The sequence below is a fragment of the Gorilla gorilla genome, chromosome 20 (assembly GCF_029281585.2).
Source record: "Gorilla gorilla gorilla isolate KB3781 chromosome 20, NHGRI_mGorGor1-v2.1_pri, whole genome shotgun sequence".
NCBI lineage: Eukaryota > Metazoa > Chordata > Mammalia > Primates > Hominidae > Gorilla > Gorilla gorilla.
In genome coordinates, this window is record NC_073244.2 from 53,706,057 (window position 1) to 53,725,184 (window position 19,128).

At 49.0% G+C, this 19,128-nt stretch overlaps 1 protein-coding gene across 20 annotated transcripts in view; it reads right to left on the reverse strand.

The window, feature by feature from the left end:
- Positions 1 to 19,128, reverse strand: part of POU2F2 (POU class 2 homeobox 2) — a 46,384-nt gene that overhangs the window by 12,806 nt on the left and 14,450 nt on the right. For 7 of the 20 annotated variants that reach the window (XM_055369553.2, XM_004060828.5, XM_019014732.4 and 4 more), the window contains exons 5-7: positions 18,351 to 18,467; positions 813 to 918; positions 623 to 714 (exon numbers count right to left, since the gene is read on the reverse strand). In XM_055369553.2, the coding sequence (XP_055225528.1) occupies positions 623 to 714; positions 813 to 918; positions 18,351 to 18,467 (315 nt within the window). Of the gene's footprint in view, positions 1 to 622; positions 715 to 812; positions 919 to 17,812; positions 18,107 to 18,350; positions 18,534 to 19,128 lie in introns of all 20 variants that reach the window. The other 13 variants (XM_055369550.2, XM_055369547.2, XM_055369549.2 and 10 more) reach the window with 3 other exon arrangements.

The window sequence follows — 19,128 nt, forward strand, 5'->3', positions numbered from 1 at the left end:
TCTAAGGGGCCTCTGCTCCTGCCAGTGGCCAGGCCAACTGCTCACTGCGCCAAGCCACCACATAGACACAGGTACAGCCCTGCCAGATTTTCTGGTTTATCAAGAGGAGCTAGAAATGTGGTGCTTTCTGGGAATTTAGTTGACAACGGCCAAATAAAAGACACCTGTGGGCCTTGTTTTCAGTCTCCAGTCTGGGAAGTGGATGTGAAATAATCACCTAACGAATGCCTTGTTCAGAGAATCCTCCGTTGCAGTGCTGGAAGAGGCCCGAGGCATTTGTAGCCTAAAGGCTCGCAGCCCCCTGCAATTTTGTGTGTTTTTACACGTGAGCATTTGGGGGGAATGGGGATCAGATCTAAATCTTTCATCATATTCTCAAAGGAGCCCATGTGCTAGAAAGGGTTAAGAACCACTTGTCTGGGCCAGCTCCCCTCATTCTATAGAGGAAGAGGCTGACCCAGACAGGGAGATGGGCTTGCCTGAGGTCTCACAGCAAATCACTGGCAGAGTGTGGCTGGGTCAAATGGAAAGGAGACTCTCACTCATCCCCCACCCCCGTTTACCCAGCTTTCAGCAGGCCTTGCTGCTGGCCTGGCCTGGTGCACTCAATGGACAGTCTCACCTGTGTGGGAAGCCCGGCCCGGGGCTGGGAGGTCAGAAGAGCTCCCTGGGTTTGCTGAGGTAGCTGGAATAGATTTGGTGTCGGTAGCAGGCCTGGAGAGACAAGGGGAAATACACAGGGTGAGGGGGGAGGGGAAGGTGAGGAAGTTCTGTGGAGGCGTCAGGGAGGCCATCTGGGGTGGGGGCCTTACCTGGCTGGCTCTGCTGGGCCTGCGGTAGCAGGAACTGAGCAGGTGGCTGGAGGTGGTGGCCTGGCACAAGCACCAGCTGCTGGAGCTGGAGGAGCTGCTGTATGTCCTGGCAGGGAGCGGGGTGGACAGAAAGACAGCCTGAGTCCTGGCTGGGTTTCATCCTCTCTGCATCACCTGAACCTTGAGGGGCTGAAACCAGGAAGCTGCTCCACATGGCGATCTGGCACTGGGCAGTGAGGGATCGTCCACTCGGTCTCTGAATGGCATCCCTGAGCTAAGGGCACCCAGAGGCTTCTCTCTACCATGGGGTACCAGAGAGTCCCAACTGGGCAGTCCTGGGAGGGCTCACTCTTTATTTACCCTTTCTTTCTTTTTTTTTTTTTTGAGACAGAGTCTCGCTCTGTCGCCCAGGCTGGAGTGCAGTGGTGTGATCTCGGCTCACTGAAATCTCTGCCTCCTGGGTTCACGCCATTCTCCTGCCTCAGCCTCCCAAGTAGCTGGGACTACAGGTGCCCGCCACCACTCCCAGCTAATTTTTTGTATTTTTAGTAGAGACAGTTTCACCATGATAGCCAGGATGGTCTCAGTCTCCTGACCTTGTGATCTGTCCACCTCGGCCTCCCAAAGTGCTGGGATTACAGGCATGAGCCACTGCACCCGGCTACCCTTTCTTTCTTGATGAAATATTTTCCTTGTTTTAACATTTCCACAGAACAAATAGAATCATTTAAAAATGTAAGCCAGGCCGGGTGTGGTGACTCATGCCTGTAATCCCAGCAATTTGGGAGGCTGAGGCAGGCGGACATACCTGAGGCCAGGTGTTTAACACCAGCCTGGCCAACATGGCAAAATCTCGTCTCTACTAAAAATACAAAATTAGCCAGGTGTGGTGGTACATGCCTGTAGTCCCAGCTACTCTGGAGGCTGATGCAGGAGAATTGCTTGAACCCAGGAGGCATAGGTTGCAGTGAGCCGAGATCACGCCCCTTCACTCCAACCTGGGTGACAGAGCAAGACTCTGTCTCAAAAATAAATAAATAAATAAATAATAAAATTGTAAACCAGACCAGGTCTTTCCTCCTTTAAAAACACTCCTGGCTGGGCACGGTGGCTCACACCTGTAATCCCAGCAATTTGGGAGGCCGAGCCGGGCAGATCACGAGGTCAGGAGATCGAGACCATCCTGGCTAACACAGTGAAACCCTGTCTCTACTAAAAATACAAACAATTAGCCAGGCATGGTGGCACACACTTGTAGTCCCAGCTACTCGGGAGGCTGAGGCAGGAGAATCACTTGAACCCGGAGGTGGAGATTGCAATGAGCTGAGATCATGCCACTGTGTCTGCACTCCAGCCTGGGTGACAGAGCAAGACTCTGTCTCAAAAAACACAACAAAACAAACAAACAAAAAACACTCCCAAGGCAAATGATTTCATGTCTGGAATTAGCTTTAAAATACTCCAGCAAATAGTGTAAATTAGTACAACCACTCCGGGAAGCTCTTTAGCACTGTTATAGGTTGCAGTGTCTCCCCCCACTCCCTGCCACCCCCCAAAAAGGTAAGTTGGAATCCTAACCACCAGAACCTCAGAGATTAACCTTATTTGGATATAGGGTCTTTGGCAGATGATCAAGTTAAAATGAGGTCATTAGGGTGGGCTCTAATCCTATATGACTTGTGTCCTTATAAAAAGGGCACATTTGGACATAGACATGGATAACGGGAAGATGATGTGAAGAGACACAGGGAAAAGACAGCCACGTGCAAGCCAAGGAGAGAGGCCTGGAACAGATCTCTCCCTCACAGCCCTCAGAAGGGACAGATCCTTCCCTCACAACCCTGCTGACAGCTTGATTTCTGACTTCCAGCCTCCAGAACTGTGAGGCAATATATTTACCTCAAGTCACCCAGTTTGTGGTTCTTTGTTTTGGCAGCCCTAGCAAACTAATATAGGCGCTATCTAAGAAAACTGGCTGGGCTTGGTGGCTCATGCCTGTAATCCCAGCACTTTGGGAGGCCGAGGCGGGAGGATCACGAGGTCAGGAGTTTGAGACCAGCCTGGCCACATAGTGGAACCCCATCTCTACTAAAAATACAAAAAATTAGCTGGGCGTGGTGGTGGGCACCTGTAATCCCAGTTGCTTGGGAGGCTGAGGCAAGAGAATCGCTTGAAGCCGGGAGGCGGAGGTTGCAGTGAGTTCAGATTGCGCCACTGCACTCCAGCTCGGGCAACAGTGCGAGACTCCATCTCAAAAAAAAAAAAAAAAAAAGAAAGAAAGCTGAACATACACCACCCTTATGACCCAGCAACTCCACTCCTGCATGTAACCCACCATACATGTGTATGTGTTTACTACAATGTTCACGTGGACCATTTGAAATAGGCAAGATTTGAAGATAGCCCAAGTGCGCACAACAGTAGAATGGGTAAAGAAACTGTTTCAGTGGAAGCTACAGCAATGAGAATGAGCAGTCCACAAGTCACGGTTACATGCCACAACGTAGACTTCCCAAACATAATCAGTGAGAGAGCTAGTCATGACAGAGGACATCCTGTACGATTCTAATGGTTGAAGTTTGGGGAGTAAAGACTGCAAAGAGTCACCAGGGGGCTTCTGGGAGCTGGCCACATTATTTCTAGATCTGGGTACCAGTTCCATGGGTGTGCTCACAGCTGTATACCTATGATTTGTGCACCTTTATATATGCATTATATTTTAATGAAAGTATTTTTTAAGACAGGGCCAGGCACAGTGGTATATGCCTGTAATCCCAGCACCTTGGGTGGTTGAGGCAGGAGGACTGCTTGAGGCCAGGAGTTCAAGACCAGCCTGGACAACATAGTGAGACCCCCATCTCAAAAAAAAAATCTTGTTTGTATAGTGGTGAGTAAAAAATAAAGTAAAATAAAGGGAAAAAAGGGGGGATGAGGTAGGGAAAGAGGGAGAGGAAAAAAAATCCAATCCTCCACCCACCAAAAAAAGTGAGGAGTTTAGATGAAATCCTATTTGCCAATAGGACAGGCAAAATGTTGATATCTATTGAGCTTGGTGAAGAGTATGTGGGGTTCATGACATAATTCTCTCTACTTTTACGTTTAAACATTTCTGAAAGAAAAAACAAAACCGCCTTACACACACAATCCAATGGCTTCTCATAGCCCTCAACAATGCAAACAAAACCCCTCACCTGCCTACAAGCCCCTTTATACTGAGGCCTGTGATCGTCTCCCTGCTCACCTCCCACTGCCCTATCCCTCCCTGGCTGTGCTCCAGCCATTTAGCCCTTTTCTGTTTTTTTTCAAATGCACCAAGCTTGTTCCTGCCTCAGGGCCTTTATACATGCTGTTCCCTCTCCTGGGCAGTTCTACTTCTGACACTAATGCCTGGATCCTAACACAAAGTCACCCTCTCAGAGATGCCCTCTTTGACCACCCAGTCTATACCAGCCCCCGGCCTGGCCTCGCCTTATCACCCCATTTCATCTCCCTCACAAGGCTTAACACCATCTCCAGGCATCGCTCCTCCTGTTTACTCATTCATGACATGCCCCTCTCACTGGAACGTCAGCTCCATGAGAGCATGATCTTGACTGTTTCAGTCACCGCTGTATCCTCAGTGCCTAGAACAGCACCTGGCACCCAGTAGGTGTTCCACATAGATATGTTAATGAACCAAGACTGATGCTTCATCATTTACTTGGCAAATTTTATGTAGAGTTGAAAGCTATAACATGTTACTTACAATTTTTTCCTTCTGGGAAATTGTGGGGGTTGGCACATGCCCCTCAATTCTTCCCAATGCTATTATTCTAAAGACCAATTTGATGTGCCAGGAAGTGAACAAACTGGGAAAATATATAAGCAATTCAACAGAAGGGGCTCATTTCTTTCTTTCTTTTTTTTTTTTTTTGAGATGGAGTCTCGCTCTGTTGTCCAGGCTGGAGTGCAGTGGCACCATCTCGGCTCACTGCAAGCTCCGCCTCCCAGGTTCACGCCATTCTCCTGCCTCAGCCTCCCAAGTAGCTGGGACTACAGGTGCCCGCCACCACGCCTGGCTAATTTTTTTGTATTTTTATTAGAGATGAGGTTTCACCGTGTTAGCCAGGATGGTCTCGATCTCCTGACCTCATGATCCGCCTGCCTTGGCCTCCCAAAGAGCTGGGATTACAGGCGTGAGCCACCCTGCCCAGGCCAGAAGGGGCTCATTTCTTTAATATACAAAGAGTGATTTTGCAAATAACTCTATATAATTAAAAAAGAAGAAGAAAAAAATAGTGATTACAAATCCATAAGTAAAAAACTGACAACCCAGTAGTAATGTGGCTGACAGACAGGTCTGGAGAGTGCCCAGTGAAATTAATGTGAACAGCTCTGGATGGAAATACACTCAGATTCACTCGCAATAAGATAAACACGACTGCAATTGCACTGAGATATCATTTTTACCTCTCAGATCACCAAATATAAAAATAGTGTGTAATACCACATTGGGGAGTGTGGGGAAACACACATTCTTGTACATGCTGGTGAGAGGGTGATTTGGCAATGTCTGTCAAAATTACAACTGCACACAGCCTTCAACTCAGCCATTCTACTGCTAAAAATTTATCTATTCTCACTCTAGAAGGCTGGGAATAGCCTTCTAGAGAGGTGCAAAATGACCTCTCTAGAAGGCTATTCCCAGCAGCAAGTGGCATTCTGGCAAAAGAGTAGAAGGTAGCTGAGCATGCAGCAAGACAGGATGGGTTGGATGAATGAGGGCAGAGCTCTACAGTGGAATACTATGCAGTCACCAGCAAGAATGAGGAGTCTCTTTGTGTCCTGATATGGAACAATCTGCAGGATGTCCTGTTGAGTGGAAAGCTCAAGAGGCAGAACAGAGGGTATGAGGTGGTACTGTTTGTGTCACACACACAAAAAAAGTATATCTGGATATTTGCTTGGGTATGCATAGTTGATGTCTGGAAAACCATACCAGAAGGCCACGCTGTCAATCCATTCATACCTCTGGGATTTGAAACATGTACCTGGTCTGAGTAAATAAATATCCCAGTGTCTCACCCCCACCCACCCAAACAGTCACTGCTGATCAACATCCCTGCTTTTCGACAGCTGAACGCTATTCCCTGACCCCCTGGGGGTGCCTCTGCTTATTCCGTGTATGGCAGTGGACTGGGTACTCCTGTGCTCCTGACCTCTCTCACTCTTGCTGCTAATCATCTCAGAATCCAGCTTAAGGGTTCTGAAGTCCTAGCACTCTATCCTGTGAAACAATGTCCACCCTGCCTTCCCTTTCCCAGCTACCCCAGCCCAGTAACACCTCCATGGTCACCTCCCTCCAGATGTGGATCAACTGTGAAGCGGGCAACACTTATGCTTCAGGGCCCCCCATTTACAGTGAACCCTTTCAAGGCCCCATACCTAATTTTTGTTTCAAACATTGTCTTTTTCTTTCAAAGGGACTCCAAGTTGCATAATCTTTTGGCCCCACAAAACAAGACCCACCTGCCCTGTGCTACACGTCTCCCAAGTCAATGCATTTGCTTATGTGTACTTTTCCTCTGCCAGACTGACTCTAGCAGACCAGAGGCATATCTTATTCTTCGTGTATCCCTAACTCATATCGGAACCTGGTAAGCCCCCATTAAATGCCCACTGAATTGAATCTAATGAATAAGACTAGAAATCAAGTCTTATTACCAGCATTTTTCTGATTTCCTATAACCCTTAGCTTGTTGATTAAAGTATTTGTTAACTCCTGTTCCTCCCTAGCATGACTCTCAATGAAAATTCCCCTTTCCTCCAGAAGCCTAGAGAGGTGTCTGTGGGTTTCGTTCTGAATCACCAGAGAGAGGAAAGAATGGGGAAAGTGCATCCCAGTTTGCAGAAGGTCTCATGGTGAGAAGTTCAGATGGGAAACATTTAATCACATCCCTGTCTAGTTTCTCAGACCAGAGACTTAGGGGTCAGCCTTAATCCCACCTTCCCTTCCTCTCCCCATCCATCCAATCCATCTGCAATGCAAGTCTTCCCAGTTCCCTCTACATCTCTTCCTGTCCACAGTGACTGTCCTGGTCCAAACCACCATCCTTCTACCCCAGACCATCCATTCGCCCCCAGGCAGGCAGAGAGGGGTCTAAAACAATAGAGTTCTAAATGTTTTTGTGCGCTGAATTCTTCAGCATCTGAAAAAAAAAAAACCTATTGCCCTCTTCTCAGAATTAAAAACACATAACATATGATATATAGGATCTTTCTTATTCTTTCTTTCTTTCTTTCTTTCTTTCTTTCTTTCTTTCCTTTCTTTCTTTCTTCTTTCTTTCTTTTTCTTTCTTTTCTTTCTTTCCCTTCTCTCTCTCTTTCTTTTTTTGAGATGAGATGGAGTCTCCCTCTGTCACCCTGGCTGGAGTACAGTGGCTCAATCTTCCTTGGCTCACTGCAACCTCTGCCTCCCGGGTTCAAGCAATTATCCTGCCTTAGACTTCCAAGTAGCTGAGGCTACAGGTGCACCCACCATGCCCATGCCCAGCTAATTTTTGTATTTTTAGTAGAGAAGGGGTTTCACCATGTTGGCTAGGCTGGTCTCAAACTCCCGACCTCAGATGATCCACCCACCTCGTCCTCTCAAAGTGCTGGGGTCACAGGTGTGAGCCACCATGTCCAGCCAGATATATAGAATTTCAAATGAAATCAATCACATATAATTATAGTCATCATCACTAGGGACTCCAAAGGGAGGGAGAAGGGCAAAGGCTGAAAAACTTCCCACTGGGTACTGTATTCACTACTAGGTGACAGGAACAATTATACCCCAAACCTCAGCATCCATGCAATATAACCCTTGTAACATACCTACACATGTATCCCTGAATCTAAAATAAAAACTGGCTGGGCACAGTGGCTCATGCCTATAATCCCAGCACTTTGGGAGGCTAGATGTGAGAATCTTTTGAGCCCAGGAGTTTGAGACCAGCCTGGGCAAGATGGCAAGACCCTGTCTCTACAAAAAGAAAAAAACAAGAAGGAGGAAGAGGAGAAGGAGGAAGAGGAGGAGGAGGAGGAAGAGGAAGAGGAGGAGGAGGAGGAGGAGGAGGAGGAGGAGGAGCAGGAGGAGAAGGAGAAGGAGAAGGAGGAGAAGGAAAATTAGCCAGGCATGGTGGTGCATGCCTGTGGTCCCAGCTACTCAGGATGCTGAGGTGGGAGGATCCCTTGAACCCAGGAGTTTGAGGTGGCAGTAAGCTATGATCACACCATGGCACTGCAGCCTAGGCAACAAAGGGAGACACCCGTCTCCAAAAAACAAAATAAAATTAAATTAAATTAAATTAAATTAATTAATTAAAATTTGGCTGGGTGCGGTGGCTCATGCCTGTAATCCCAGCATTTTGGAAGGCCAAGGTGGGCGAATCACTTGAGGTCAGGAGTTTGAGACCAGCCTGGCCAACATGGTGGAACCCCATCTCTACCAAAAAAATACAGAAAAAAAATTAGCCAGGTGTGGTGGCGGGCGCCTGTAGTTGCAGCTACATGGGAGGCTGAGGAAGGAGAATCACTTGAACCCAGGAGGCAGAGGTTGCAGTGAGCTGAGATCACGCCACTGCACTCCAGCTCGAGCAACAGAGTGAGACTCCATCTCAAAAAAAAATTAATTAATTAAAATTTTAAAAAATATAGGCATCAAACATATTTTGAGTGGTCATATAATCATTTATGGGTTTCTTTATTAGCACATTAAGTAACAAGATCCAGCAATAGATCTGATGACTACTGTAATTTCAAAGCAATCATGAGTGAAAACAGTGTTTTGAGAGATCTGCAACAACTGTAAGAGAATTTGAAAATCTGCGTACATTCTCTTGGTGACAAAGTCTCAGTACCGCTAATACTACTGTTGTCTGTTGTCTATATTCATGATAGAGGGACATGCTATGGTTTGGTCAGAAGATAGTAAAAATTGAGATGTAATTTTTTTCCCATCCAAGTTCATGGACTCTGAATTCCATGCACAGACTCTTCTAGGGGTGTTCTATGGAGTCCAAGTCCCTGTTTTAAAATATAAATTAAGCCATAAGGCCTCTACTGATTTTCATCACATTTGTGGTATAATCCAGATCCAGGCCATGGTCCTGCATGGCCTGCCCACCACCCCCGCTTACCTCTCCTTCCTTGCCTCACATGACTCTAACTCCCTAACTCTGATCCAGCCCCACTGGTCTCCTTCCTGTTACTGAACCCACAAAGAAGTCCCCACCTCAGTACCTTTGCTATACCCTTTCTAGATCTACACAGAGGTGGTCCCTCCTCATCATTTAAGTCTCCATCAAACGCCCCCTCCTCAGAGAGGCCTTCTCTGGCCACACACTCTTATGAAGTCTTCGTTTTCCTCCAACACTCTCTATTACACTCTTTTCTTTCCTTCATAGCAATTATCTGCTTCCTGCCTATCTCCCCAACTACAGCGGGTGTCAGCTCCAAGAGGGCACAGACTTATCTACCTCATTCCCCGCTATATCCTCACCCAGAAAGGCACTTGGGCATGGTGATATTCACTAAATATTTGCCAACTAAAGGAATGAAAGAAGGGGAGAAAGATGATGGGGCATGGTGGCTCGCACCTAAAGTTCCAGCACTTTGGGAGGCTGAGACAGATGGATTGCTTGAGCCCAGGAGTTCCAGACCAGCCTGGGCAACATGACGGGGTCTCTACAAAAAATCCAGGCATGGTGGCACGTGCCTGTAGTCCCAGCTACTCGGGAGACTGAGGTGGGAGGATGGCCTGACCCTGGGAGGTCAAGGCTGCAGTGAGCCATGGTCACGCCACTGCACTCCAGCTTGGGTGACACAGCGAGACCCTGTCTCAAAATAAAACAAAGAAAAAAAAAGAAAGAAAGGAGAGAAGATAAGATTCTGGGTGAACAGGAACAGTAAGTTGGCTCAGGACTAGGGTAAGCCGGTAGGAGGCGCCATTTCTCCACAATCCAGCGGCAGCATGGCCCTCTGAAGCCACTTGAGAGCGTGTTACGTCCGAGTCAGAGCACACCAGTCAGAGGGTGGAGAAGGTATAGTAAGTGGAGACAGGCCAGAGAAAAGACCCTGGCTGGCATATTTCGTGGATCAGCTGCTCTGTCCCTAAGCTTTAAGGAAACCTAGCACAAGAGCTAGTATGCCTGTGAAAGCTGAGATGGGACGGTACCGATTCTTGCTCATTGCTGTATTTTGATCACCCTCCCAGTGCAGGAGCCTCATAGGTGATCAATACATTTTCAATGAATGAATGAGGTGAAACCTCAGGACAGACTGGCAGTACTTTGCCATAGCTGGGACTTTGGCTATGACTGGGGGCAGAAAGGTTGATACATGGGTGAATTGCCCACTTGCCTACCAGGGCTCAGTTCCACCTGGGGGGGAAGAGAAAGCCATGACAGTGAACTTGAGGAGTTCACTGAGGAGGAGCCCCAGAGCCGGCCGGCTGCAACGGCCCAGGTGCTGCACCTCACTCCAGTGCACAGGCCAGACGGCCCATCCCCCATGGCCTCTCGCGCCCCCATTAGAGGCCTCCACACAAGCTCTGGCAGCCACCATGACTGCAATGGTGTTGGCACATGAGTTGACATTCCTTTGCCATCCCTGATATGGCAAATTGTGACCAGCTCTGGATCTTCCCTCTCTAAGACAAGTTAAGTCCAGAGTAGCGGAGAACAGGAAGGAGTGGGGTCTGGGAACTATGTAAACTATATCGTGATAGATTGTGTTCAAAATGAAGAGGGGAGGATGGATGGGGAAAGGGAAGGCGGACAACGGACACAGTTTCAGTGAGATAACAGGAATACATTCTGGTGTTCTATTGCACAGTGACTACTGCTAATAATGTACTGCATATTTCAAAATATCAAAGACAGAGTTTTAGTTTTAGTTTTTGTTTTTTAAGAGACAGGGTCTTGCTCTGTTACCCAAGCTGGAGTGCAGTGCGTGATTATAGCTCACTGCAGCCTTGAACTCGTGGGCTCAGGCCATCCTCCCGCTTCAGACTCCCAAGTAGCTGGGATTACACTGCGCCACTGTGTCTGGCAAGAAGAGTACTTTAAATGTTTTCACCACGAAGAAATGATAAATATTTGAGGTGATAAGTATGCTAATTAGCCTGATTTGATCATTCCACAATGTATACCTGTATCAAAACATCATATTTTACCCCATAAATATATACAATGATTATTTGCTACTTAAAAATAAAATAAAACTCAGCTGGATGCAGTGACTCATGCTTACAATCCCTGCACTTTGGGAGGCTGAGGTGGGAGGATCACTTGAGGCCAGAAGTTCAAGACCAGTTGGGCAACATAGTGAAACCCCATATCCATAAATTTTTTTTTTTTTTTTACTTATCCAGATATGATGGTACATGCCTGTAGTCTCAGCTACTTGGGAGGCTGAGGTGGGAGGATTGCTTCAGCCAGGAGGTTGAGGTTGCAGTGAGTTATGATGGCGCCACTGCACCTCACTGCAGTGAGTTATGATGGTGATAGAGCAAGACCTCGTCTCTAAAAAAATGAATAACTACATAAATAAAATAAAACTTAAAATTAAAATGAGGTCAGGCTTTCTGACACTCTGAGTAATCTCAGTCTGTCTGGTGGTGGGATGCACTGCCTGGGAAGGGAGTGGGTGCCTGCCATGGAAGCCACCTGGGTGAAAATCCCCACCTGGCAACAACACCAACAAGGAAACGCCTAACCTAGGGGAAGGTTAGACTAGTGGGGTGCAAGGGTCCCTTCCAGCTTGGAAACTCGGGGGTTTGAGCCTTAGCCCTCTCACCTGCTTCTTGCTGTGTGCCTGGGGGAAGCCACTTTCCCTCTGGGCCTCAGCCTCCTTAACTGTACAGGATCACGATGCAAGTTGTTATGGAGAGACCTGGGCCTTGGAGCCCAGAATCCTGACTGCCCCTCACACACCTCAGGCCGTTCCTTACCCTCTTTAAGCCTCAGTTTCCTCAGGTGACACCACAATAAGTCTTACTTCATGGAGCTGTTAAAGGAATTAAATGAGACAATATGTGTAGAATGTTTAGCCTGATTCCTCTTCACTTAATTGGTCCTTCATAAATGGCAGTCATTATGACTGAGTCATTTCTCTCTCAGGGCCTCAGTTTTCTTATCTGTAAAATGGGGATAATAATGTCTACTTTTTCACTGGGTTGTTCCGAGGCCTGAGTAATATTATCTAGAAAGCATTTTGGAAATTACAACATATCCCTCAAAATCAGCATTTGCTACCATTGCCCACCTCATGTCACCACACTTGAATGTGAGCTCTTGAGGGTGGGAACCCAATCTGGCTGAGTCTTTCCTTCCTTCCTTCCATCTGTCCATCTATCCTTCTTTCCTTTTCTTTCTTTCTCTCTTTCTTTGGAGACAGGGTCTTACTCTATCTTCCGGGCTGGAGTGTCATGGTGCAATCATAGCTCACTGCCATCTTGACCTCCTATGCTCAAGCGATCCTCCTGCCTCAGCCTCTCAAGTAGCTTGGGGGCTATGGGCATGCATCACCACACCTGGTTAATTTTTTTTTTTTTAAGATACAGGGTCTCTCTATGTTGCCCAGGCTAGTCTCGAACTCGCCTCAAGCCATCCTCCTGCTTTGGCCTCCTAAAGTGTTGGGATTATAGGCATAAGCCACTGTGCCTGGCCAAATTCATTCTCTTCCTGACAACTAACAACTTCCAGCTCCTGCCCAGATACTCTGCTGAGCTTCAGCCTCAAATATGCATCTGCTTAGTTGATGTTCCCATGTGGATGATTAATAGACTCTTCAAACCCTAACATGTCCAAAATGAAACTGCTGGCTCTCTACCCCAGCCTTCCAAAACATCCCATTCCTCCCATCTTCCCCAACTCAGGAAACCACGTCATTACCACCCAGCTGCTGAAGCCAAAATCCTAGGAGTCATCCTTGACCTATCCAATCAATACAAAATAGCAACCAGGATCCCCATCCTCACCCTCCTGGCTCAAGCCACCCTCATGTCCCATCTGTATGCCTTCAAGGACTTCCTACTGGGCTCTCTTTTCTACTCTTATCCCCTGCAGTCCATTCTCCTATCCCCTGCAGTCGATTAGTACAGTCACTCCACTAGGGCAAGCTCTAAAGATGGGAGTAGGGGCAGAGGAGTGGCCGTTCTCCAATGTGGGTTCTTCTCTGGACCCCCAGTGGTTGGCCCTGTGACATGGAACCCAGGAAGTTGTGGAGATCAGGGCAGAATACCACAAATGGAGAATGATTCAACAGGGAGAAAAAAATACCTACATATGGACTGCATATTACATCACATGCTACCTTATGCTAAAATTTCCGGACAGACAGGCAACAGCAGATCCCAACCCAGGAACCAGTGGGAGCAACTGGCATGCCTGGGCCAGGCTCCTGGACTCCAAGGCCCTGTGGATGAACTGACCACACACCTCGAGGTGGACAGTTTTGATTGGCCTGGTACCCACTGCCCCTTCTTCAACTTGTTCAAGCAACAGAACCCATCTCTTTCAGGGGTTACACTTTCCCATCCTCAAGTCACGAGGTCCAGGTAGGGCTGACCTTGCCTTCTCTGGGGTCGAGGGCAAGGACTCAAATCTAGCCAGGGGACGTGTTTTTGTTTGTTTGTTTTATTGAGACAGAGTCTCACTCTGTTGCCCAGGCTGGAGTGCAGTGGCACGATCTTGGCCCACTGCAGCCTCCACCTCCTGGGTTCAAGCAATTCTCTTGCCTCAGCCACCCGAGTAGCTAGGATGACAGGCGCATGCCACCATGGCCGGCTAATTTTTGTACTTTTAGTAGAGACGGGGTTTTACCATGTTGGCCAGACTGGTCTCGAACTCCTGACCTCAAGCAATCTGCCCACCTCGGCCTCCCAGAGTGCTGGAATTACAGGCCTGAGCCACCCCGCCCGGCCCAGGGGACGTATTTTATCTCCCTGGGCAGGATAGCTACAAGTCTGGAAATGCTGACACCCATTTTACCTGCCCTACAATGAAACAGGGAGACAGACCCCTGGAGCTGGGCCTGATATTCCAGACCAGGCCTTTTCAGTGATCTGAGCCAAATATTCCTGAGTCTTCTTCAGCCACCTGGACTTGGGCTTTGGCTCCTCCCTCCCAGCTCATCCATCCCTATTTGTGCGGCTACAGCCTGCCCTGTTTTCTCACTTTGCACTTGCCATTCCCACAGCCTGGAAGCCCCTTCCCAGCAAACTCCTTCCCATTCCCCTGAGTTCAGATCCCACCTCCTCCTGAAAGCCTGGACAGATGTGGGTCCTGATTCCCTCAGACACACATCACATTTCTCTTCCCACATTCCCATCACACTCAGTTGGTTTCTTTGGGAAACTTTCACTCGCTAGGTCCTAGCAGCCTAAAAGATTTTGTCAAGCTTTATTTGCCATGGTCCTATTAGGAAAATAGGAACTTTCCCCCCTACTCTCCAATACAAAATGATGTTTTAACTGTTAACGTAAGTTTTCAATCAATGCCTGCCCCTACCCCAGACATTCTGAAATACTTCCCTGGAGAGATATCTTTCCTATCCTTGATTGAAAATCTGCCGCAAAACATCCCTCATTGATTCGGTAAATATCCACACAGCCCCCTCGGCAGAAGGCAGCACACTGAGCAATGCACAGACAAATTATAGAACTGTATTATAATTGCCCCTTCGTCTGTACAAGCTAGGAGATTGCAGGGAAGGATCCTGCCAAACTGTTTAACCAGCATTACTTTGGAAGCTGACATCAGAGGGCTGGAAGGGGGGCTTTTCCTTGGTACTTTATATAATTTCAAAGGGATAGCATTTATGAGTGTTTTTTACTCTCTTTCCTGGGCTTCTTAGTATCTTTCAAGTGAAACATTTCTTAGTGGCTCACTGATGTGCTTGCTCCACTGCAGGACAGGGAGCCCCTCAGGGGCAAGGATGGCTGTGACTCACTCCTAAGTCTTCAGCTTCCTGCCATGGCCTGACACACAGGAGGCCAGGAAATGTTTGTGGAATGACTGCAGGATCAGAGCTTAGCAGGCATGAGAAGTGGACTGGGGGGTGGAGGGCATGAGATGCGGCCCAGGAGAGACATCCGAGCCTAGGAGCCGGGGAAGGCTGGAGCAGTGGGTAGGTAAGTCAGGAAGAGCTGGTCCCTCTGCAGCCTGGGCCCAGCACGGTGCCCATAGGAGGTGCTGTTGTAGAAATGACGTCAAAGGGCAACTCAGTTTGTGAGAGAGAATTCCCAGAAAACAAACTTGGCCCAGCTTTGCACTTGTTGAAGACAGAAAGGGAAAGATCAGAGCTGAGGGAAGCTGGGGAAGGAGGAGTGAGAGGAAAGGAGGAGGGGTTTAAGGAGACCTTGACAATCAGGGCCTGGGCTATATGGCAGGTGGTGGAGGCTCAGCTTGCTGCTGCTGGGTCCCTGGGGAGCTGGGGGAGGTGGCTCTAGGAGTGCATAGGCAAGAATGTCTGCTGCTCACAGAGATGGTGGCCTGGCTGGGTCTGCGCTAGGCTGCCCTGTTCCGCCTTCTATCCTCTAGTCTTTGTTCCTACAACTGATATTTCCTCGAGCAGATTCAGGCACGGCTGGGGGGAGGGAAGTCATCATGACTTCCTAGAGGTGTGGACTCCTGGGCTGGGGCTCAGATGAAGAGGAACTGTCCAGGTAAAGGAAGGGAGCAGACTTCCCGGGAAAAGAGAGAACAAGAGCAGGGCCACTGAGATGCAAAAGAGCCCAGCCCCAGTGAAGAGCCCCAAGCCCTTGGCGTTGCTCAGTAAAGGGCTGTCTATGCTACAAGGCAAATGGAACACCTGCTGCTGGAGTCTCTGGTGGCCGGGGTGGGAGGGGCTAGAAACCATGTTCCGTGAAGGACAGCTAAAAGCAGCAGCCGCAGATCATGTGGTTAGAGCCCTGGACTTCCAGGCCGGCTCTAACACTCATGCTTACAGAATAATCTGGGGCAGGTCACTTTACCCCTTGGAGCCTCAGCTGTGGGGAGGATTCATGGGAGCAAAGAGGCCATCACTGGCATGGTGCCTGGAACAAAGGTGGCACCCAACAGACTAAGTTACTGTTACTTCAAGAGCCAGGTATTGAAAGGCTACATCTGGGCTGAGCACCGTGGCTCATGCCTATAATCCCGCACCTTGAGAAGCCAAGGTGGGCAGATCGCTTGAGCTCAGGAGTTCAAGACCAGCCTGGGCAACATGGCAAAAACCTGTCTCTACAAAAAATATGTATATATAAAAAAATTAGCTGGGTGTGGTGGCATGCACTTGTAGTCCCAACTACTCAGGAGGCTGAGGTGGGAGGATTACTTGAGCCCAAAGAGGTTGAGGCTGCAGTGAGCCATAATCCACCACTGCACTCCAGCCTGGGCAGCAAAGCAAGACCTCATCTCAAAAAAAAAAAAAAAAAAAAAAAAAAAGGCTACATCTACAAGAGCCATCACGGAGCCATGGGCCCAGTTTACAGAGTGTCTCCACAGAACCAGGCCCAGTGGAAGGAAGTTCTAAGGAGGCAGGTTATCAGCTCAGTGTTAAGGAAAGTCCCAAATGGGAGCATTGGCCAATAATGGAACGGGCCATTATTGGGGTGAACTGTATCAAGGGAACAGCCTTACCAGGGCTGGACAGCTCCCTGCATGGACAGCATCTATATCTAGGGTTCTGTGGAAGTGGTTGGACGGAGTGAGAGAAAAGCCTTTTGTGGAGCAGTCACTGAGGGAAACGCCAGGCTAAGGGAAGTTAAACAGGTGGCTTTGCTGTAGGGCTTCCCACGACCTTCACTGCCCTGAAACTTGGCCACAGCTCTAAGGCTTATGAAAACCAGACAGACAACATGAATGGGTGACATGGGAAGGGGTGGACAGGAGTGGGCTGGAGACAGCTGCCCTTCGGAAGAGGAAGCCTACTCAGCTCCCACTCTGCTCCCCCAGCTGTTCTTATGGGAACTCTATTGGCCACTGTTAGGGGTTAAATTGTGTTCCCAAAAAGATATGTGGAAGCCCTCACTCCTGGTACCTGTAAATGTGACCTTATTTGGAAATAGGGTTGCAGATGTAATCAAGTTAAAATGAGGTCATTGGGGTGGGCCCTAAACTAATGACTAGTGTCCCTACAAGAAAGAAAAATTAAAAAAAAAAAAAAAGAAAGAAAAATTTGAATACAGAGACAGGTGCACAGAGAGAAGATGGCCATGTGATGACAGAGGAGGCAGAGATTGGAGTGAGCCATCTACTAAGCTATGGAACACCAAGGATTGACAGCACCATCAGAAGCCAGAAGAGGCAAGGACAGATTCTCCCTGGGAGCCTTCAGAGAGAGCACGGCCCTGCCAACACCTTGAGTTTGGACTTGTGGTTGGAGACAATATGTTTCTGTTGCCTTAAGCCACCCAGTTTATGGTATTATGTTATGGCAGCCCTAGGAAACTGAGACAGCCACTAATTCATGATTAACTATGGACCAGCAAAAGCTCCAGAGTCAGGGAGGTGATGGAGAACCTCCTAATTCATAGATCACGGGCCCCTTTTTTGAAAGAGCATCTTGTTGGATGAGCCAGGGGACGCGATGAGGGTAGGGCACTCATTCTTATTCTTAACCTTTTATTTTGTACCCACATGGTACCATTCACGGAAGTGACTCCTGGTTTCCTTACCTGTAAGTTGAGGACAACAATCTCAACCTCCCAGGAGGCTGTGAACTCCCAGCGAGATGCACAGGAAGCACTGCCCCCAACACACCACCAGAGGGAGGATTATGATGTGAGATATTCCTCCCTGTGAGCCTCACTTTACCCCTCTGTAAGATGGGACAGCAACATCTTCCAAAGCTTCCTAGGGTTGCTAGGAACTGCCTGGCATGTGGCTGGTGGTCAGAACAGTCCATGTGGACCAGTCAGCCCCTTCCCACACACTCACTGCTTCTGCATGTCCTTCACTGCAGGGAGCCTGGTCCCCAGTGGCTGCCCTTACCTGTGCTGTGAGCTGGATGGGTTGGGACAAGGTGAGCTGTGGGGTCCCAGGGGGCTGGCTGGCAGGCTGTGGTGGTGGCAGGTCACCCCCCCCAGAGGAGGCTGGGGGCTGTGAGGTCGAGGAGGAGGCAGAGGAGGAGGAGGAGGAGGAAGTAGAGGAGGAGGCGGAGGCAGCGGCGGCGGCAGCGGCGTTAGCGGCAGCGGCGGCACTGGACTGCTGCACGGCGGCGGCCAGGAGCTGGGCCTGGGCTTGCTGCAGGAGGAGCTGCTGCTGAGCTGGCATCAGTGCCGTGAGCTGCGGGGTGTCGGGGACAGCAGGAATTGGAGCAAGGGGTTGAAGAGGAGCAGAGAAGGCAGAGAGGGGTTAGTGCCTAAGCCAAGCAAGTAAGGGGACAAGACCTCCTAGAGGACAGAAGAGGGCAAGAGGCAGGCGTGAGAGAGTGGCCATGGCCTTGGTGGAACAGTTCATCCACTAGCCCTGTAACAGATGAGGGGTGGCTGGTTTGTCCCCTCGTCCCCATCCTTCCCCAAGTACTTACCCCAGCTAGCTGGCTGCCCGTCAACATGAGTTGGGCCTGGGGCAGATGAGGCTGGGCCGGCTGAGGGGGCAGGGGTGCTGCTGGGGCTGAATCGCCACTGGGGTCTTCAGCCTTGATCTGGGGGGGAGAGAGGCAGGGTCCGGGACCCCAGAATGTTAAGTGGAGGCCAGAGAGAATGCCCACCTGTGAACCAAAGAGAGGGCACGTGTGTGGCAATGGCAATCAGGCTGGCACAGGAGGAGCAGACTGGGGTATGGACATGAGGGTGCAGCCTGTGGTCCTGCACTGACCGCTGGGAGCTTCAAACCACTCCTCTGGCCTCAGTTTCCTCATCAATCAGATAGGGCTAACACAACACCTGCACCCAAACTCCCTACAGAAGTCGCCTTTGCAGAGCACTTTTCCCCCCCTGAGAGTCAGTTTTCCTGCCTGTAAAATGGAAAAGAGTGGCTGGGCACGGTGGCTCATACCTGTAACCCTAGCACTTTGGGAGGTCGAGGCAGGCGGATCACTTGGGGTCAGGAGTTTGAAACCAGCCTGGCCAACATGGTGAAACCCCATTTCTGAAAAAAAAAAAAAAAAAAAGGAAAATACTCCCACTGGGCACCTGGGAGGTCAAATAAGTGGCTTCTGAGTCCCACACCCTTCATCTGTATCACACAGAGGTACATCACTCTTGCTTTTTTTTTCTTTTTCTTTTTGAGACAAGGTCTTACTCTGTTGCCCAAGCTGAAGTGCAGTGGCATGATCACAGCTTACTGCAGCTTCTACCTCCCAG